At 38.2% G+C, this 22,884-nt stretch overlaps 1 protein-coding gene across 1 annotated transcript; it reads right to left on the bottom strand.

Annotated features, from left to right (window-relative positions):
- Positions 1 to 67: 67 nt before the first annotated feature.
- Positions 68 to 10,406, bottom strand: LOC144700550 (ABC transporter A family member 7-like). Its single transcript, XM_078571980.1, has 18 exons — positions 10,096 to 10,406; positions 9,805 to 9,973; positions 8,825 to 9,203; positions 8,660 to 8,739; positions 8,429 to 8,576; positions 5,055 to 5,174; positions 4,852 to 4,979; positions 4,184 to 4,342; positions 3,848 to 4,010; positions 3,648 to 3,773; positions 3,475 to 3,558; positions 3,035 to 3,399; positions 2,747 to 2,947; positions 2,073 to 2,182; positions 1,911 to 1,995; positions 1,609 to 1,843; positions 1,402 to 1,490; positions 68 to 482 (listed from the first exon to the last, which is right to left on the bottom strand). The coding sequence occupies exons 2-18, from the start codon at positions 9,865 to 9,867 to the stop codon at positions 180 to 182; spliced, it is 2,838 nt and encodes a 945-aa protein (XP_078428106.1). The 5' UTR covers positions 9,868 to 9,973; positions 10,096 to 10,406; the 3' UTR covers positions 68 to 179.
- Positions 10,407 to 22,884: the final 12,478 nt, after the last annotated feature.

Below are 22,884 nucleotides of genomic sequence, written 5' to 3'. Positions count from 1 at the left end.
TTAACTGGTCTTTACTTGCATGTTTCATTCGATTGGACCTCAAAACAATAGTAAGAGACCATGACCCTTATTCCTTGAACTCCAATTCTAATTACCCTTTTAAGTATTTCCACATAAACATACATTATGGTTGAGGGGACAAGGTGGGGGTAATATGTACCTTTGGTTGGGGATGTCAGTTAAGAGAGGAGAGAGGAGGGTGAGGAGTAGGAGAGAGAAATCTTGATGAAGACTTCTTCAAGCGTAGTGTCGGAAATGCCCCATGCCTGAATGGGAATGCGTGCCTTGGCCGCCTCCACAGCATTGAAAACGTCACATATGCGAACATCACTCTTGGGTATCTCGAAGCGCTGTGTACCAGCAATGTGGTACACCTTGGTGGCACTTTCAGAAAGTCCCACGGCTATATTCTCCACCTCCGCCTCGTCCTCCACGGCTGTCGTCATCGTGAACATGTACAAACCCCCGTACCGCACCTTCAACTGTCACACCAACCAGAATGCATTCCAATGCGTAAGACAGAAAGAGAGAGAGAGAATGTGAAAGAGCAGGTGAGAGAGAATGAGAGGTCATGTGAGAGAAAGGGTCTGAGTGTGAGGAGAGAAAAGGACAAAGTATCTGTGTCTTTGAGTGAGAGAGGGAGTGTATGTACCTGTGAATAAGAGAGAGAGAGAGAGAGAGTGTAAGAGAGAGAGAGAGGTGAGTATGAGTGTGGGAGTGAGAGAGACAGAGAAAGCAAGCGTATGCGAGTAAGGGGTTTGTGAATGGTAGGGAACATGTGAGAGAAAGTGATATAGTGTGTGTGTATGTGTGCGTCTGTGCATGATAGTGAGAAAAAAATTGAGTGTCAATGGTTGAGATCAGAGAAGAAAGTGAGAGGTTCTATGCCCATGAGCAAGAGTGAAGGACAGAAATAACATCTGTGACTTGAACTAAAAATACAGAAAGTGAGAGACATGAGTGAGAGTGTATGTGTGTCTGTTGCTGGGGTGAGAGTGTGAGAACAAAAGAATAGAACAGAGTGTATGTGAGAGTGTGGAAGAGAGAGAAAGAAGCAAAGAGAGTGTCTGTGACTGAGGGTGATAGCAAGAGAGAAAGAGAGAAAAAAAAAGGAAGAAAAAAAGGGTGTCTAGTGGTGAGAGAGAAAATGAGAATGATACAAAGAAATAAAGAGATGACAGAAACATGAGAAAGGAGAGGAACAAGTAGAACGTGGATGAGACAGTAGTATCACGAGAAAGAAAGATAGAAACACAGTGAAAGAGAAAAGATAAAGGGAGAGACGGGATAGAGATAGAATGAGAAACAGAAAGAAAGAAACAAAGAGACTGAGATATATATAACATGAAGAAAGAACGATAAATGTCGTGGATTTTGCGAACGCCGACTGAGAGGCTTTACCTGTCTTGGGTTCCCTATGCACTGCAAGCTACCATCTACAAAGATGCCGATCCTATCGCAGAGGACTTCGGCTTCTTCCATCGAGTGAGCTGATTTGTCAAGGGATGATAGAGATCAGAGTATGAAGACAAAGACAGAAATTTTCAAAAAAAAAAAATGAAGACAAAGACAGAGACAGAGACAGAGAGAGAGAGAAAGGGTCAGTACTTGTGAGGATGATGGCTCGGTTCTTCTTAGCCTGTTTCACGACTTTCCAGAGGTTATTCCTTGAAGCAGGATCGAGGCCTGTGCTGGGTTCATCCATATACACAACCTTGGGGTCGCCGATAAGAGAGATAGCCACACTTAGCCTCCTCTTCATTCCCCCGCTGTACTTGCCAGCTTGTTTATCGCCTACCCCACCATAGAACAGGTTGACGCTCTTCAAAGACTCCTCTACTGCCTGCAGTACTGGTCAATTATTAAAATTGATTCTTGCTAGAAACAAAAGTGTATGAATGGAATCTCACCTGAGTCAGCTCGAGGCCCTTGAGATTCTTTAGCCGCCCGTAAAACAGCAGGTGTTCTCTCCCAGTCAACGTCTCCCACAGCATACTAAAGTCAACAACCAAGGAGGAAAGGGTCAAAGAGGTTATTCCTGAAGCACTTTTGGGAAGAAAAGATACACTTACTTGTGTTGGGGGCAGACACCCATACTGGTATTTATATTTTTCATGTCTGTCTCAATGTTGAATCCCTGTACAAAGGCATTCCCTGATGTTGGTCGGATAAGCCCGATCATCTGGTAAGTGGGAAATTTTTAAAGGTGTCATATTTTAGTGAAGGAAGACAAGAGAGTGATGGTTTAATGGAGACGATAAAAATAAGAAGCAAAAGAAGATTTTAAATTTGAATAAATTTATGATTTTTGGGTTCCAGACTTCAAACCCGGAACCTCCCTGTCACGACCTTAAGCCCACCACCTCTGGGCCATTGCATGTTACATGTAAGAAGATGATGATGATTATGGTGATGATGATAAGGATGAAAAAGACATAAATGAAGATGATATTGAAGAAGAAGAAGAAAACAAATATGATGATGATGAAGATGAAGAAGAAGATGATGATGATGATAAAAATGATGACAAAGATGAGGATGACGATGACAAATATACTGATGATGATGATGAATAAAACGATGAAGAAGATGAAGATGAATACAAAGATGAAGAAGCTAAACATGAATAAAATGATGAAGAATGGAATCATGGTGATGAAGAAAAAAAATGCTAGAGAAGATAAAGAGAAAAAAAGAGAATTGGAGGCAGTAAGAGGAAATATATTCTCGAGACAGAGAGATGTACCATGCTGATGAAAGATGTCTTGCCAGCACCATTAGGTCCAAGCATGCCAAAGCATTCTCCAACGGGCAGCGCTAGGGAGATGCCTTGGACGGCAAGCTTCTCTGGGTTTCCATCCCTTCCCGGATACACTTTCTTGAGATTGTTGCAGACAACTGCATAATCTCTGCTGGGCTCAAGAAGAAGCTTTTCAACCACCACTTTCTGATAGTTTCCAAAAATAAGTGAGTGCAAAAACTACAAATTTCATGAAATGGGAGGTTCTAATCAAAGTAAAGTAACTTTGCTTACCTCCTGGAGAACGTTTGTCTTTTCCCTTTCGACGAAGACTTTGGAAATCTGTAAGCGGCGGTTTGATCTTGGAAGTGATGCCGAGATCTTTCCATGGGCATGTTTTAAAAAAGAGAAAATACTGAAGACAGTATTACCGACGGAGGAAACTTGATCAGTGTAGTATGCCAGAGGGAGAAGGACCACCCACTCCACAAAGATGATGATTGAAACCTCTATCATTCCATTATGAGCATCATTAAGGCTACTCCACTTCATTCCAGGGCTCCCTGTGTAACCTCCACTGAAGGCATATTGACCAAATTCGTAAAGGCCGCGGTAAAGGGCAAATGAGGGGAGGATTTCCAAGACAATTACCCAGATCTCTGAAACGTTAACACCAAAATATCAGGAAACGAATCACAAGACTCATATCAAAATGGAGTTTAATGTTAACTCACTAGAAAAGGATGTATCCTGGACAAAAGGCACAAAAAAGAAGGCAGCCATAAGGCCGGAACCAAAGATATAAGCATAGGCAATGGCTGCAGAAAAGGTTGATAACCAATGAAACCGGTATTAACCTTTGTATTTTCTGGGTTTCAATCATATTTTAAAGAGTAAAGACAAAAACCTTGGGCTGTTCTGACATCTGAAAAGAATGGAGCAACAAGAAAAGCAAGGACAATCTGTAAGTTGATATATAAGAAGTAGAACACAAATTGAATGCCATAATCGTTCAACCTGAAGAAATTTAATCCTGCAAGAAATGATGTTAATTAGTAAGGACCCCAAATGCTACCTGGTTTTCGTGGCTTGTGCGAGTCTTCTTACCGATGATAGAACCAAATAAGACAAAAAAAAGCATATAAATTGAGGACAACCCAAGAAAATAAGAGTATGAGATGATCCAGTAGGGTTGATCTGATAGGCCATGCATCTTCATCATAAGCCTCAGATTGTATTGCTTCTCATAAACAAGATATGTTAATATAACCTGCACCAAAGGAGGAATTTTCAGAAAGACCCATGAATTGAGCAAAGAATGAAACTATTCTTCACAACAGTTGGAAAAAAATTATTATCAACACTGGCACCATTATTACTAATCATAATAGCTTAAAATACCTTTCTGAATATGAAAAAGATTTAAGCTCCGGACATGCTTACCGGTAGAAGTAAAGAAATGACCCAGTTGTAGAAGGTGGGTCCAACAATGGAAGAATAGTCTAAAGACAGTCTTGTTTCAGGCTTAGGCATCTCTTTAACAAACTTTAGCCGCAAATTCACATCGTCGCCGAGAAAGTAGCGGAGGTAAGCATCGGATATCTGTGTAGCGTATCACAAAAAAAAATATTAAACCACTGATCCATCAAACCAAGATGCACATCTGATGATGAAGTATACATCAAATTATATAGAAAAATAAAAAAGACCGCAGATCATTGAGAAAGTGTTATGGATACTAGTAAAAGGAAATCAAATATGCTGTGGGAGATTCCCAAAGAACTGTGTTAATTCTAGAAAGGATGATAGACCCCCCAATAATCACTTGTCAGCATCAGGCCACGAAGGTGGGCCAAGGCAGGCCAGCACCTCGAACAGAACAAGACAACGGGCCTGCCCAATGTTAATTTGAGGAGAGCCCCCTGATAGGGGACAGGAGTGAGAAGGCAAGGGAATTTAGTGGCGATGACAGTCTTGAGGGTTGTATCGCAATGACAGTAGTGTGTTGTCAGTATCATACTTTTGAGGAAACAAAGAAAATCATAACCATGTATTTTTTGCTTTGAGGGAAAAAGAGAAGAACTACCCAGGTTATAGATGTAAGTACTTACCAAATTTATTGAGCGAGCTACACGGACAATCCCATAAGGTCTCTGGAGGAAAGATCCTCTCCTAAATGTTGAGTTGTACCAAATTCTTACATTATAATTCTTGACATCAGAATCCATGAAATCGTAAGCTGAAATACAAACGATAATCTTATCAAGAAAAAAAAATAATTATTCACCACAGAAAGTTAAAGATGATTCCAAACCTGCCATGATTTGGCTGCTTTTTCTATGTTTATTCCCACGACGAAACCCCATGTACAGTTCATTATTCACTGCCATGCTGCTATTGCGCCATAAAGTCAGCCCTCTCACACATTTCACCTCTGTTTCAAATCATCAATGATATATAGAGTTCCAGTCTTCATTAAGCCTTACAATATTCTTTTCAAAGCCAGTAGAAGCTCAAGTAACTGTATTTAGCAAAGATGTCCACAAATATTTATTTCTAAATGATTTTAAGATTTTTGAATTTTTGGATTTCAATATTTGTTACATAAAATGTTGAATCCGGTGATAAAAATCAGGTTAAAACGCAGAAGAACTAAGACCAAAAGAGTCCCAACTAAGGGAAATAGAAAATATATATATAACAAAAAAGGTGAAATGGGGAGACACCGTTCAAGCCTCAATTGCCGTCATACATTGGGTTAATTGGGAGGGTCCAATAAACAGGTTGAGGCCCATGTCAATACTCCCCTCGAACTCCAACATCTCTTAATGTTAGTCATGGTGAAGATCAGTTCTCATAGATTAGTCCAATATCTTCAGTATCTTCTATATTGAGGGCAAAGTAGAGGTTGAAGTTTTTGTTGCACCAGCGATCCAATGTCTACTTCTTCTGACATTTGAACTTAATTCCCTTCTTTGGTGGCTCTCGATAGAGGAATAGATTGACCATTGAAATGAGATGTCTACAAAGGGGTCCCAACACATGGATGAGATAGTTGATTAGGGCGGAGAGGTAGAAGTTTACACATAATGAGAAAGAGAGATTTCATCAAAGTATTCCCTTTCGTCCTGGGGCATAAAACCTGCATATCTTACATTAGAAGTGCTCAAAATGTCTCATTTGCATCTGCATTTGAATCAAGGTGGCCCACATATTAGAGGATGAAGTCCAAAAGTTTATCTCTGGTTTTAACCCTAACTTTGGTACACTAATGAGTATGGTGATTAATAAGGAGTGTTTCCACCTTTCAAGAAGCAGTCTATTAAGAGTTACCTCGGAATTACCAAAGCAAACGATGAAGGAGGGAGGCCAAGTCACGTGCCAGCCTAGAGCGTGGGCGACCAACCGAATGAGAATGGAAATGTAGAAGGGAAATGAAGGGGGAATCTTGACAGAAGGAAGGGGGCTTTTTCATATTTAGTAACAAGGGAGATTCTCTCGAGGAGGAGGGAGCCGATTCAGCTCTCATAGCCACAGCAAGGGGGTGCCGATCCGGACTCTCCTGCTTCAACTATTTCATCCTATTCTAGTTCGTTTCCAGTTGTTCAGAGTACTCTATCTTGCAATCTTCTATTCTCCTGGGATCTTGATCAGAAAATATTTGCAATTAATCACATTTTCTATACGACTCGCCCGATTTGTATTCTACTAATCGTCTCAAGGAGAGGTTGTGTTTTTGGGTTCTCAGAGCATTATTTTGTTGCATGCAAGGAACTTATCACAGTCAATCTAGAAATCAGAAAGGAAAGTTGACTTGAGTCTCTAAGTACGGGACTGTCCCAACAAACAAAAATTTTGGGTCGAAGACAGCCAACCAAAAACCATCATCCATGAGCCTTAACCACAGGGGGAAAAACTTCAAATGGGATAGACCAGCCTTCTGCTTTGAAACAAAACAAGTGGCTAAACATTCATGCGCTAACCATTCTACCTCTGGTCTTATGCTGTTCTCAGCCATTTCTTTTGATTCATAGTGATAGCCATGTTTATCATGCTGTATTGATGATTTCACGTGAAACGACTTGGATCTATTTGATGACCCTGAACTGGAATCCTTTCAGATTATTCTTAACTTTGTTGAAATGATACAGTGGCAGTGTAATGCGGGGATAAAACATGTCAGGTAAGAAAAATACAAAATATAACATAAACGTGAAGCTTCAAAGGTTTTTTTAAGGTGCACGCGCTGTATATGAGACTTCATGTGTTAACACAACCCATGCATTACTTTTAAAGCATGGGCGTAAAATCCTGAAAAAAGATACATCAACGACTAGAATGAATTGAGTCCTGTAAAAGAGTGATGTTCAGGAATAAAAGGTAGGTTGGGAACCATTGGGTTGGGTTAGAACCATCACACTAAGATTTGACAGACCGTATTAGGTCGGGGCCTCAGGAGTTTCACCACTCACCTAAAATCCAAACATAGGGATTTGTTCAAGACATTACAAGGAGAAAACATACACCAGAATAGAGTATCAGAATCAATCTTAGCAAAGCAGCACGGTCATCCACCACGAAGAAACCTGCTCTAAACCCCCCAAACTAGCTTTCTCATCGAAGGGGGAAAACAACACCCTAAGTTGATAAAGGAAAAATGAATTTTTCATTGATTGAAAAATAAATACAAAAGGGGAGGCAATATGCCCCTATTAATAGGGCAGAATAGCAAAAGATTCAAGTTTAACTATGCCAAAAAAGACATTATCAGTCAGGGATATTATGGCATGACAAGAAGATATACATATGCAGTTACAGGAAGACATGGATAAAACATAGAAACATAAATATTTTCAATAGAACCCAGATAATAGTCAGCTTGAGACCTGGTCCGCTAAAATGTGGGAGACTGTTTGGTAACTATCTCTAGAGTCAAATAAGGGTATAAATACCCCAACTACAAGGAAGGGAGGAGCATCACTCATTCCATACTTTTTTACCATTTTGTCTCTTACATATCTCGTATCTCCACTACGTCCTCGGCAGGAATGTATCATGACTTGGGCAACATCTTTGATACCTCATACATATAGAATATTATTTGGTAATTAATTTGCCTCACACTTAAGGCATACATAACTTGTGTACTGCACCGAATCAGCCAATACAAGGACAAACCAAGAGATGCATTTACGAGTTGTCTATTGTGTCAAGAAGTGCATACAATCTGCACCACATAAGGGCCATTTCTGTCCAAGTCCCTCAGTTTTACATCTTCATGCCTTTTGAGATACTGCCTGGGCCAGCTGCCAAAGTCCCCATAAAGTCTGTCAAGGCATGTTAACTTTCCTTGGAGATTCTCTCATCTCTTGGGCATTCGTAAAAAAAGCAATGGTATACGTATATTTCACTGAAGCTGAGTGTTCTGCCTCGGCAGATACAGAAGCACGAGTTTTGTTTCCTCATTCGGATGTTGAGCAAGTAAATTAAATGCCACTTGGAGACCAGTAGGTAACTAGATCTAATGAAAATCACGCAAATAAACTTGGGAATAAATGAAACCTATGCTGGACAATATAAACGTAGACTATTAAATCAAAGGCTAGTTAAGTAAGTTATAAAAACTGTTAATCCCGCATCTCCTTTGAGTTCAATAAGGGGGAACATGGAAATACAGTCATCTCGTACCTTTTTGTATTGTTACTATATTTTCATATCCGAATGAAGTCGGAAACGTTGAGTTAGGGAGGCATTGATTCTGAATGACAAATAATTGTTTGTTGGGGACAACTGCGGGCTCAAGGAAGTTAATTGACCTCGTCCCTGCCTCTGAACCCTATTCATCAAAAAACCATTAAAAAATAACTCTAAGGAATCTAATATCTCCAAGAAAATTGAGTTTTGGCTCCGTAGACTCACCGCACCAACCTTTGACAAAGTGCTTAAGTACTCAGAAGTATTAGGGGGGAGACTGCGAGAGAAAAACATTGATGCCACGCCTATATGGGATATAAAAGTTGGTAAGCTGGGGTATGTGCGAGAGAGAAAAGCTGAAAGTTGATAGTCAAGATGGATTTCACATACCCTGTGCAAGAGTCCTGTTTCCCCCAGTGGCTAGAACAGTGGCAGGACATGACTGTGTTTTCCTGCAAGACTCATCTGGATAGTCTGAAAATAAAAACTCATCTGTCCTGACAGCCCGAAAGTCTTGGCTAGGTACTTGTAACAGGGCAGGCCACTTTGGGGGACTACTAATTTGACAAAAGAATACTTGTTTTATGCTCGAGAACCGAACTCCACAAATCTTATTGCATGAGCCATCACTTGAGGGGATGCAGCCACAGCCGCATCTATATTCAGGCTTATGAAGCTCACTTTCGACAAACTTCTGTAAACTTAACAGCAGTAAGCAGATCCCCATCGGACATAACACAACGAAAAGGTTCTTCCTTTTATTGCGTTTCTGCAGATGGGAACAGGAGATGGTATATCAATCCGAACATTATATGGGTTATAGAAGCACACTTCTCCAAGTGACAAAACATACAGTCCATATACAATTTATTTGTCCACTGAATAGATTCCAAAGGCAGAGAGAATTGATTTTTAAAAAATGGCAAGGCCATTAGGAGGCTAAGTTACAGTAGGATCTGTTAACAATGTTGAAATTTCGGACAAGCATTTAGAAGTTTGCTATGTTGGAATTCCATGAATATCCAGAGAAAAAACTGCGTTCAATCAAAATATCAGTGAAAACATTATTCTTGAAGTGATAGTTTTAGTCGCACAGAGAGGCAGGGGAAGATTAAAGTTAAAAACAACAGAGATTGGGCCGTGAACCAGAAGAACATTTGAAAGATTCCCCAAAATTTTCAATAAAAATGACTCAAACTTGGTTCTCCAGTTCATGTACTTCACATCTTGGCTTCTTGTCTCTTCAAATCATCAGAAATTTTCAAAAGAGATGAACCAGCATAAACAAAAAACTCTAATTACTCGACTTCTCCAATCCAAGAAAACAGAAAAAAAGTAGAACAATACCACGATATAGAGGAAACAAAAACCTGAAAGGTGAGGTTCTTCCGGAACAAGGCATTAGCCTGCGTGGAGAAGCTAGCGCTAGTCATGGCGCCGCTCACCGCTCAGAACGCTCAGAACTTCATCAGCCTCGAAGTTCACTTGCTATAAACAACTCTCTCACCTTCTCCTCCTTCGGCATCGTCAAATCACCGTCTGCAATCAATACAACAAGAACAGCACAATCAATCCTCTTCTTCCACGTTTCCAAACTTTCGCCTTAAAATCCGACGAATACCAGCCGAACGCGCGCAGAAATTCATCAAAAATTCACTCACCTGCTCCTCCTCCTTCGGCATTGTCAAATCACTACAATCGCTGCTATAAGAACACACAATCAATCGTCTTCTTCCACGTTTCCGAACTTTCAACTTCAAAATCCGACGAATACCAGCAGAGCGCGCTCAGAACTTCATAAAAAATTCACTCACCAGCTCCTCCTCCTTCGGCATTGTCAAATAACTACAATCACCGCAACAAGAACACACAATCAATCGTTTTCTTCCACGTTTCCAAGCTTTCAACTTCAAATCCGACGAACACCGCCACTCTCTGAAGATAGAGAATCTCATCCTTCTCTCTACTCTTCAATATCTCTCCGCTCGATCAACGTCAACTGAGCAGCGTCGTCCTGTCGCATCGCTATGAAGAACACCTCCACGTGTTCAATCCGCACCTGGACAGAAAATGACAGCTAGCCACTCCCACTGCCACGTGGCAGCCACGTAAGCGGATCTTCTAGAGGAAGATCTAATTAAACTGACGTTTTTAATTAATTCGGATAATACTGACGTTTTTAATTAATTCTGAAAGAGAAATTAATCAAGACGCGGTCTACGGTTTAGGCGCGGCCATTTAAGGGCGGCTGAAAAAAAGAACTGAAAATTATAGTAAATATCCCTCGCTTACAGATAAAACAAAGAACTGATTTTATTATATATATATGGCTATTGTATGGATGTATGTATGTATCAAACCATCGATTAATCGATTGTTTATATGAATGTATGAATCTAACTATCTATCCATCGATTGATCAATTATATATGAACGTATGCTTCATTTATCTATCGATATATCGATTGTATTTATGAATGTATGTACATATCTATCTATCCATCGATTGATCAATTATATATATGACCGCATGTTTTATTTATCTATCTATCGATTGATCGATCGTGTATATGAATGTATGTATCTATCTATCCATCGATTGATCAAGGATAGATATGAACGTATGTTTTATTTATCGATCTGTCTATCGATCGATCGATTCTATGTATGAATGTTTGTTTTATTTATCTATATATCGATTGATCGATTGTGTATATGAATGTATGTAGCTATCTTTCAATCTATCGATTTATCGATTGTGTATATGAATGTGTGTAGCGATCTATCAAACTATCGATTGATCGATTGTATATATGAGTGTATATATGTATCTGTTGATTTATCGATTGTTAAATATGAATGTATGAATGTATCTATCTATCGCTTGATCAAGTATGTATGAATGTATGTTTTTTAAATCTATCAAACGATTGATCGATTGTACATATGAATTTATGTATGCATGCACCTATCTATCTATCTATCGGTTGATCGATTGTATGTATGAATGTATGTATCTATTTATCGATTGATCTGGTATTTATGAATGTATTATCCATCAAACGATTGATCGATTGTTCGTATGAATTTATGTCTGCATGTATCTATCTATCTATCTATCGATTGATCGATTGTTTATATGAATGTATGTATCTATCAATCAATTGATCAAGAATATATGAATGTATTATCTATCAAACGATTGATCGATTGTACATATGAATTTAAGTATGCATGTATCTATCTATCTATCGATGATCGATTGTATATGTGAATGTATGTATCTATCAATCAATTGATCCAGTATATATGAATGTATTATCTATCAAACGACTGATCGATTGTACAGATGAATTTATGTATGCATTTATCTATCTAACTATCTATCAATTGATCGATTGTATATTATGAATATATGTATCTTTTTATGTATCGATTGTATCTATCTATATATCTATCAATCGACTGAGTGTACACACACACACACACACACACACACACACAATATATATATATATATATATTCGGTCGTATGTATGTATCTAGATATCTAGACGTACATAGATGTATGCGGTTTATAGTTTAACTCAACGTTTTTATTAATATGCGGTTGTTAAACTGGAATATACAATAAAGTTGATATGTTATAATAACAAGGATTTTTATGCATGATATTTAATGTGGATATTGAGTTAAAGTATTGTGGTCCACTGTTTGGGTACAGCAAACTCGAAGACCCATTAAATGATGGTTTTTATCCAATAAACAACAAAAGATCAGACAGAGTGGAAGCTATGTTGGTAGTTAGTTGATAATATAAAAAATTATATAGTCAACGGATTATTAATTTGTTCTATTACTTTCCCATGAGGCTCAGATGGACGAATTTGTTGTGTATAATATTAAAAAGTAAACGTTGAATTTAGTAGTTTACGGTCTTACTTAGGAAGAAGAGGAAGACAGACTAAAAACGAGAGTGTCAAATATGAGAGAGAGATGAGAGAGAAAGATGTGAGACGAGAGACGAAACAAGAGAGAGAGATGAGAAACACGGAATAAGATAGGAGAAAAAGAGATGATAATCAATAGATGGGAGGTAGAGGTGAATCGAGAGAAACGAGAAGAGAGAGAGATAAGAGTGACATGAGCACTGAGAGAAAGAGATAAGAGAGAGAGGGAGAGGGAGAGATGATCACCGAGAGAAAGAGAGGGGAAGAGAGAGAGAGAGAGAGCGAGATGAGCACCGATAGAAAGAGAGAGGAAGAGAGAGAGATAAGAGATAAAATAGAGAGATGAGTACCAAGAGAAAGAGAGAGATAAGAGATGTAAGAGAGAGAGAGAGAGAGATGATCACCGAGAGAAAGAGAGGAGAAAAGATAGAGAGAAAGAGAGGGAGAGAGAGATAAGAGAGATGAGGAACGAGAGAAAGATAGAAGAAAAGAGAGAGAGATGGAAGCAGACATAATAGAGAGGATAGCACCGAGAGAAACAGAGAGGGAGAGAGATAGAGAGAGATGATGAACTTGAGAAAGAGATAGGGAGAGAGTGTTAAAACTATCCATGGCTCTTGACTGTGAAAGAATAGTAGAGAAAGAGGGGAAGAAAGAAAGAAGGGAGAGTAGACACAGACGAGAGACAATGGAAGATCGTTGTTAGAATCCGCGCAGTTTACATTCATTGTTGGTTCGTATTTATATGAAATATGGTTATAACATATATTGTTAGTTTGTTATAACCATAGCTGTTATAACGAGTTGTAACGGCTAGTTTATAACAAACAGGAGCCGTTGGATCTTTATGTGGCCTATCTATGTGTGATCCTATCTATGTGTATTCCTATCTATGTGTATTCCTATCTATGTGTGATCCTATACTAAGTTTGAACTTATATTGAATCCTAAATCTAAACCTCTAACGAGTATATGGGGTACGTGTTTATTTTTTACTAGCTACTTCTTTATTAAGATTCCTATTGGTCCACGTTGTGGTGACTCTGATTCTCTGGGTCCCGTTTCGCTGTCGTGGCGTCCAAGTCTCGTTCTGACGAGTAAAACTCCTTATCAGAGAGAGATGAAAGAGATGAGAGAGATGCGCACCAACAGAAAGAGAGGGAGAGAGATATAGAGAGATGAGGAACGAGAGAAAGAGATAGGGAGAGCGAGATGAGAGAGATGCGCACCGACAGAAAGAGAGGGGAACAGAGAGAGAGAGAGATACGAGAGATAAAAGAGAGAAGAGCACCAAGAGAGGGGAAAAGAGAGATAGAGAGAGAGAGGGAGATACGAGAAATAAAAGAGAGAAGAGCACCAAGAGAGGTGAAAAAAGAGTTAGAAATAGAGAGAGAGAGAGAGATACGAGAGATAAAAGAGAGAAGAGCACCAAGAGAGGGGAAAAGAGAGATAGAGAGAGAGAGGGAGATACGAGAAATAAAAGAGAGAAGAGCACCAAGAGAGGTGAAAAAAGAGTTAGAAATAGAGAGAGAGAGAGAGATACGAGAGATAAAAGAGAGAAGAGCACCAAGAGAGGGGAAAAGAGAGATAGAGAGAGAGAGGGAGATACGAGAGATAAAAGAAAGAAGAGCACCAAGAGAGGTGAAAAAAGAGTTAGAAATAGAGAGAGAGAGAGAGAGAGAGAGATACGAGAGATAAAAGAAAGAAGAGCACCAAGAGAGGGGAAAAAAGAGTTAGAGATAGAGAGAGATACGAGAGATAAAAGAGAGAAGAGCACCAAGAGAGGGGAAAAGAGAGATAGAGAGAGAGAGAGAGAGAGGAGAAAGAAAAGAGAGAAGACCACCAAGAGAGGGGAAAAAAGAGATAGAAATAGAGAGAGAGAGAGAGAGAGAGATACGAGAGATAAAAGAAAGAAGAGCACCAAGAGAGGGGAAAAAAGAGTTAGAGATAGAGAGAGATACGAGAGATAAAAGAGAGAAGAGCACCAAGAGAGGGGAAAAAAGAGTTAGAAATAGAGAGAGAGAGAGAGATACGAGAGATAAAAGAGAGAAGAGCACCAAGAGAGGGGAAAAGAGAGATAGAGATAGAGAGGGAGATACGAGAAATAAAAGAGAGAAGAGCACCAAGAAAGGGGAAAAGAGGGATAGAGAGAGAGAGAGAGAAAGATAAGAGTAGTTGGGGTCCCACCCTCAAGTGATACAAAGCTTGTGGAGCCCAGATATTATACTTCCAATGAAATAAAAAAATTTGCACCAGATCTATTGTTACTAGAAGGATCAGCATATGCACACAGTCAACAACTTAAATGAAGAGAAGATCATGAATGATTAATGGGATGTGTACCACCGCCAATGGTATAAAAGCATGCCAATCTGTCTTGACATGGTGCACATATCACTAAAGACAGACCTGAATATTTCCTCCTCATAATCCCTCTGAACAAGGGCTCTCTGCAGAAGCACATTTGAAGTATATTATATTCACTAATGTTAAAGTCCCCCACAGCCTCTTAAAGAGGCTGGGATGGGATGGGAGAAACATGTACTTAATTGATCAACTTTGAAGACTGGCATTCAATTTGAGGGGTCATCATCTCCAGGATCTAACTTATCGTAATTAAGTGCTACATAGGTCTAGCCCACTATCTGCCCCCACAGGATATAGACATTGATATCGTATTAATTCTCGAGTGGCTTTGCACCATGGGACGGACTCGAGTACACTGGGATACTCTCTTACTGTACTTCAAATTAATTGCATTTGAAATATTTTAGAGGATCATGTAGGGAGTTACGGACAAACCAGGTGGAGTAGGCCCCCAAATGAAGAAGGAAGAGGCTGCAACCCAAGCCTTCCTCCCTCATTATACTCTACATATCTCCCTAGTCTTTACTCAGCTCACATGTATTTTGTACTCATCAAATGGATTATAAGTATATTTGATGATGTTCAGTATATACAATGCCTTGACCACCTTCCAAACATGGAACAGTGTGATTTTCTTCCCCCTTTAAATAAATGTGTGTTCAACTTTGTCGAGGGCATTCCAATCAACAAAAAATTGTGATGAGGCCTTAGAGCATCTATCTGTAATTATTTACATAATTGTATCAAACTATATCTCCAACAGTTGGTGGAGGTTGGGAGGAGGGCCTTTTGGGGATGACAAAATACTTCAGATTTTTTCTGACAGGCTAAACCTCCATCTTATGGCCTTCACTCAGCTCTTGAAGAGAGTCAAACCTCTGTTTGAGGCCCTAAATATGATAATGTATCGAGCGTGGAGGATAGATGTAGTCCTGATGCATTGAATATGGTGCATCATTTTATTTAGTTAAGCAATACCACCATCCATGCTCAACCTTTGAATATGAGCAAGCTGTCATCATCACAGTTGTCCATCACTGGTGAAATTACTAAATGTTCTTGACTTCTGCCATCTGTGATGGGCAAGTGGTATTGGGGGAGGAGGGGGAGCAGGGAGGGGGGGAGGGGAGAGGAAGGGGGAGCTAGTGGGAGGGATGTGTGGGAGGGTTCAAGTGGGCCACCGTATAGATTATTTTCATTGTTAATTATACCTGTGGCGAAGTCAATTAATTAAATAAGTGTCATTTATCAATAACAATAATAATACACTATATTATTGTTTGTATAGTATGTGATAATGGTTTTTAATGATGATCTGCATACCCATCTATGATATTTTTGAGAATTTAAACCATTCTCTTAACCTATACTTTAACTATTTTTGATATCATGTACAAGATTGACAAAAAATAGCAGTCATTATGTTTGCAGCTAAGGGCCTTTTGCAAATCTCTAAAAATATTTTTCTTTACGGAATGGCATGCATGTTGGGTTTTCTGTCCATGTGGTAAATGATAAATAGCTATTGATGGAGATAACCAAGGAAATAGTATGAAGATGTGAGACCAAAACAACAAAAAATATACTAGCCTCGTTGTCACATGCCCAACACGCCAACTGGTGCTTTTATCCACTTGACTTGATCGAATCATTGCTCCTTCAATCATTTGCCCCTGAAACATGAGAGCCAAGTCAAACAAGATTTTGAATGAACAAAACATGACTAGTTACAATTAGGAATAAAATACAGGGGTTCATTTTTTTTGAGGAGGAGGTCTATTTATATATCCTAAATAATGGATGGATATAGAAGGTAAAGATGGAAATACCCTCAAAACATTTTATGCTCAAAACTCTTTGATAATTGATATCTTTATTTGAAATAAAATCAATGTGAGACAACAAATTTCTCTCTCCTCTATCATTAGTGTTGTGGATTTCCAATATGGCGCAAAATTTTTGGGAACACTAGAAAAAATAAAAAAACTCCTTTAAGCTATTAAAATAAATTCAAAATCATAATTTATGAATTATAGTATTATTTATTATTTAATTAAAGTAATAAAACTCCATAACATGCATTAAATTGAGAAAATAAAAAATTATTATAAGTTATAATGAACCCCTATAAATATTTGAATAAATCCAAACATATATTTTTGTGACTTGATATAAAAGGATGAAATATTCAAAGAATATGTCATTGATATTATTAACTAATTATTATGATCCATTGGTTCATACAGAATCCATGTCCTAGGTATATCAATAAACAGTCTTTCACTGAGCGTGTATAATAAAATAGAGTGAAAGGTAAAAAATTATTTATGCATTTAATGTCATAACGTCTATAAAAATACCAAAGAGTAGGGAAATCATAATTTCAATACAAAACTATAATGAAAATATAAATATAAATATATACATATGTACATATATACATAAACACATATATACATATTAACTTCTAAAAACATTTTATTTGTAAAATAATTCTCAAAGTTCGGTTAAATTGGCAGTTACTGGGATAAATCTGAATTACAATCTAAAAAACATAATATATAATTTTAAGCATGAATGGCATCAATTTTTTTATCATATCAATAATACTAGAATAAAATACATAAAAATAATATCAAAATTATCATATTATTTGTGATTACCACCATGATCAACAATCAAAAGATAATTCATGCATTGGAAGAAGTACTAGTCAAAGTGTATCTTTAAATTTATAAACAAAAATGATGATGAACGAAACTGTTTGGGAGGAATCAAATCACCTGATATTTTATTCATTAAATGAGTCATTTTAAACCACACATTTTTTACCTTTAATCATATCCAAGCAATTCTCCCCGACTCAAATATCATCATCTTCTACTTAAAAACAAATGACTTTAACCTAGGATGATTTTCTCACCGTTCTAGTCATAGTGGAAAGGGAGTGGCCCAAAGGAGAAAAGGATAATAGTAAGGGGACACAGAAATATATTCATGGGCCTTTTGTCTTTATCCATTGATGCTTTTGATAACATCAAGTTTGAGCAATAAAATTATTCTAACTTGTTCTTTACCACATATTTTTAGATGTGAACTACAATTATTCACCGTTTAATAATAAAATGAGAAATTCATGATTTACTTTGCTAAGCTCAATATTTATATATTTTATTGATTTTTTAGACTAAAACCATTTGACTCCTTAGGATCAAGTGGATTTGAAATAAATGGAGTTTTACTTGAAAAACAGGAACTAGGTAAAAACAATGGTGCATTTGGGGTAAAAATGGGGGGAAAGAAGATACCTAAGCCATCTAATAGATTATAAGAAGAGTTCCAACACACAAGAAGCCCACGTTATAAACCCATTCAAACCTCCTTCAGGACCGGGTCAACTAAAGAAAGAATTGTGTAACTAACCCACAATTTGAATTTGAAAGGCCTTTTTCAAACATGGGAAGGAAATAAAGAAATCCTATACCTCCAAACCCTTGGAATTAAATCCAATTGCTGGGAGAATTAGGGCACTTCTATTTATTCTCTTCTCCCCTCTCTTAGTATATCATCTTGGATTTCTGCTCACAACTTGTTATTGCAGGCCTACTACATCACATTTCTTTAATCTATTCTTTTTCTATAAGAATGTGGGGGAGAGAGTTCAAGGGTGATCAGACTCTTGGAAAAACATCACCACTTGGCCCTTGGGGGAAGTGACAACAAGGTTCGTGTGATCTCCTGAAAGTTTGATTTGAATTTACTCATCATTTTCTATACGTAAATCCATAGGATAGCCTAGACTTCAAGCTTTCTAATGCATCAAAGCGCACTAAAAATTCCTCAACCTGCAAAAGTTACAGAATTTTTCATCCACTACTCCTTTTTGCTGCAATTTCACCATGGAAAGTGCAGCCTAAGGTTATATTTGTCCTGAAAGTTGATTTCTTGCCCTAAAAAATACCGCAAATTATTAAAAGAGGTAACAAATTTTATGTCGTACCAGAAACACCATAAATATATGTTTCGTTTATCTTTAGTATTTTTTACTTGTTTTCCATCATTTAGTTGATTTTCTCTTTAGAAAGTAGTTAAAAAACCATGAAATTATAAAATCACCTAAAAAATTATTTTAAAGTACATTTGAATTTTAATTTACCCTGTCATTACCTGCTCCATGTGGATTTGACCCTTACTCAACCTATAAGTAGGAAAAATGTTATGAAAATTGTTGCATAAATCAGATCCTTAAAACCACTTATTTAATAAACTTTGTAAGAGTTTTTCATAAATATTCCTTTACTTCAGGTCAAATTTGCAATAAACATGATACATTTGTCACTCTGGGCCTATGTATTAGTACATTTAATGACTCCATTTTCCCATTGGCACTTTATTAACTTTCTTAATTAATTAACTATGTACAACATATTGATTAATTTATCTTGGTTAAACTGTACCCTGTTTATAAGTAAAAAAACAAGGCATGAGGTTTCATGCTACACCATGTGCACCAGATGGGAAAAATGAGCTCATCAATTCTTTTAGTGACACATACACCTAATCTCTCATCCTTGTGATACTCCTAGAATAATTTAGGGTACGTTCAACTATCAAACCCTATTTAGTCATCCTAGTTAGTATTCATATATTACTAAGTCCTCTTAAAACTCTTTCTGTTAAAATTTCTACTTCTTTGGCTGTGGAATTCATCACATATTTTTATTTAATCAGTATCCTTCTATACCAAGGGATAACAATCCCAATTAGACGGCATAATCATCTTCATAGACTTTTGGTATGTCAGAGCTAAAATTATCAAGAATTTCACAATTTTGTACTCATACATTATACTCAAAACATAATGATCCATCTAAAAGATATCCTTAATGTCTTAGGTGTAAGTACAACTTTCTTAACTATGACATTATATTAATCAACCTTGTTGAAAGTATGTTGTGAAACTACCTAGGGAGTCATAAATTAATTCAATGAAATATTTCCATAAATAACATCTACTATCTATCCTAAGGGACTCCACACCAATGGTCATACGATCAACTATGGTCACCCTATGAGTAAGATTAGAAAGTTCTATTACGTTTGGTATTTTCATGTCCTCGAATATCCTAAAAATAATAATATATTGGATATTTATTTAAAGATAATTAATTCTCTTATTGTGATGATACAAGTCACCTATCACTACACTCATCCATAGACTTCATTATAAGCAGCACATGTGCATTATAATCAATTTAAAAGTGATGTACATTATACAAGTCACATGTGCATAACAACTTACTTAACTATGACATTACGACTATGAACTTAGCCCAAGAAATTTCATAGGTCATATTGTCATTGGTGACCACAACCATTGTACTGTCTTTATTAGATTTGACCTTGAAGCGGATTTAAGGAAGGCATGGTGCCGCACTACATGGACAATTAGTGGATCCATTATGCATACATATCATTCAACAATTGAGACGACGAGTAGCTCCCGTGACCAATATCCTCATTTTATCCTATCTTGAGTTGTCTTCCCTAGCCTACGAACCCATTTTTTCATGCCCAATGGTCTTGTGTCATTAGCCAACGCCATTGGAACATTTATACGTGTTGGAAAATACATACATTTGTTCAATCACCCTGGATATGCACATGTTTGTGTAGAGATTGACCTTTTTGAGCATGTCCACTGTATGATCCTAGTTAGGAATGGCAATGACCTGATCTATCAGCCCATTGTGTACGAGAACTTACCACAATTCTGTACACACTGTACTCTCCTTGGACATACTATCCACACTTGTCGCCAAAGGGTATGGAGGCTACCTCAATGACCATACCAGAATTTCTCCCCCCCCCCTTACCCTAAAAAGACTACATTGTAGAGGCAAGGAACACTATATTGGGTCATCGCATAATCGGCATCTGCCTCCTACCAACTAATCTCATCCTACAGTACGGTCAGAGACAAGTGCGCCACCAGCCACACCCACTCAAGTTCAGCCTCATGTTGCCTCTTCCTCTACCTAGCCCTCGTCTATAGCTCATTAGTGGACGACGAAGGGTGTTGTGAAGCATCTTAAAACTCTCAGTAATTCTATAGATGTACCACCTCTTGCCTTGCCATCATGCAAGGGCAAGGAGGGGATTCTCCCTACACTAACATCAAATCTGTTTTCCCTTTTAGCTGCATTAGATCAGCTTGATACTAGAGGATGTGTCGAAATAGAGCATGGCTGACCTAGTCAGCCATACTTCTCTACTAGACATACTACAAGTCGATCCCCCCTAGACCTTCTTGTCCTTCATCACATCATACCCCACCATCCCTCTTATTAGTCCCTCATCTCCTCCACCTCTGCCTTCCTATGCCCTCCCAACATTTACTTGTTCCCGTTGACCCTCTGTTGTTAGCCCTACCATGCATTATCCCTTAAATCCCCCTCCATCCTCTCCATTTCACTCCCCTTCTATCTTATCTACCCTCACATTGCCACTTCCGCATTCACCCAACCTAACCCCCATTTTGTTTTCCACGCTTGATCTCCATCCATCCCATGTACCATTTGAGATGAAAGAATATTCGACCTATCGTCAAGCCTCTCTCGCTTCTTGTACTAATGAGGATACTTAGGAGGATACTAATGGACTCACCTCCACAATCCAAAAGGGGGATGTTAGACCCGTATCAGAGGACTTAGACACTAACACGGTCCCTCCTAATAGACATCATTCAGACACCCCACCTTCTGTTTGCATCTACAACACCCGATCATGGGTGCATTATTCAAGCCGATAGGTCTTATGATTCCAAATCTTATTTGGAATCGTAGAGGGATTGGTAATCCTCACACTCTATCTCATCTTCTTTCACTCATCCATAAGCAAAAACTAGGAATAGTTGGGCTTATCGAATTGATGATTAAATCAGACACTATACATTCCATCATAAGGAAACTCAGAATGGATCATGCCTATTGTCTTTCTGCAAATAGGCTTTGGTTATAATGGATGAAAGATTATTCATTGGATTTACTTGCCGAACGAGCCCAATACATTACCTCCACAATAGCATATTCCTCGCAACCTTAAATGCTCACAGTACCCTATGCGTCACATTGAGACCTAGTGCGTGAGGCACTATGGGGGAACTCAAACATCATATTCATGACTACCCTTGGCTTGTTGATCTCCCTTGGTTAATGAATGCTTGGGTGGACTATCACTTAGGTCAAGGTCCATGCAAGCTTTCAATGACTTCATACACCAAACATCAATTGTTGAGCCACCAACTATGGGCGAGATTTGGACATGATGCAATGAGTGCCAAGTAGATGCTCATATAAATGAGCAGCTTGATCATTGTTCTACCAACAACATTGCCCTCATGCAATGCTCTATAATGGTTACGCTTTTACAGTAATATTATTTCAATCATTCGCCAATCCTCCTCCTTCCGAATATGAGTGCAAGAGTCTCTAGACATCCTTTCCGATTCTAGACCCTATGGCTCCAACAAGAGGCTTTCCACAACATTGTAGGACACCATTGGCATGGAGAGATTTCTACATCACCTATGGAGAACTTTAGTATCAATTGAGGAATCTCAAACTCCGCTTGAAATGGTGGAATATATTATGTATTTGGTAAAATGCACTTACAAGTTGAGACGCTAAATATGAAGCTTGAAGCAATCAAGCACTAACCTCAAGGAAATTGGAATAATATAACTTGCGAGAGAAAGATTATAATTAGCGAGCAGCTTGAGGAACCCATGCAACGACATGGGATTTACTTTCTCCACAAATCATGTGTCTAGTTGGTTAGAGAGGGTGATAGAGATACACGCTTCTTTCATGCAAAGATTCGACACAGATCTCAACCTAACCATGCGACCCTACTAGGGATCTATAATCAAGATTGATAATAGTTGGCGATAGCTGGTGTTACCTACTTTCCTTCCCTTATTACTTATCAACAGATAGACATGATCGAGGACATACTCTCCTCCATCCCTCACCTGGTTACTAACCATGAAAACTCCATACACAAAGACCCTCCTATGCACGTAGAGATCAAGGAGGTGGCCTTCTTGCTAAGTAGGAACAAAACCATGGGGCT

Source organism: Wolffia australiana, chromosome 3 (genome assembly GCF_029677425.1).
Source record: "Wolffia australiana isolate 7733 chromosome 3, ASM2967742v1".
Taxonomy (NCBI): Eukaryota; Viridiplantae; Streptophyta; class Magnoliopsida; order Alismatales; family Araceae; genus Wolffia; species Wolffia australiana.
Note: the sequence above shows the minus strand (reverse complement) of the source record. Positions and strands in the feature narration are given on the sequence as shown.

Bases quoted from the DNA above. Each gene is read 5' to 3' on its own strand.
- LOC144700550 (XM_078571980.1), bottom strand. From the start codon at position 9,867: ATGACTAGCGCTAGCTTCTCCACGCAGGCTAATGCCTTGTTCCGGAAG. The intron at 3,774-3,847 runs GTAAGAAGACTC...CATTTCTTGCAG, and splicing joins CTTATTTGGTTCTATCATCG to GATTAAATTTCTTCAGGTTG. The intron at 2,948-3,034 runs GTAAGCAAAGTT...GGAAACTATCAG, and splicing joins AGACAAACGTTCTCCAGGAG to AAAGTGGTGGTTGAAAAGCT.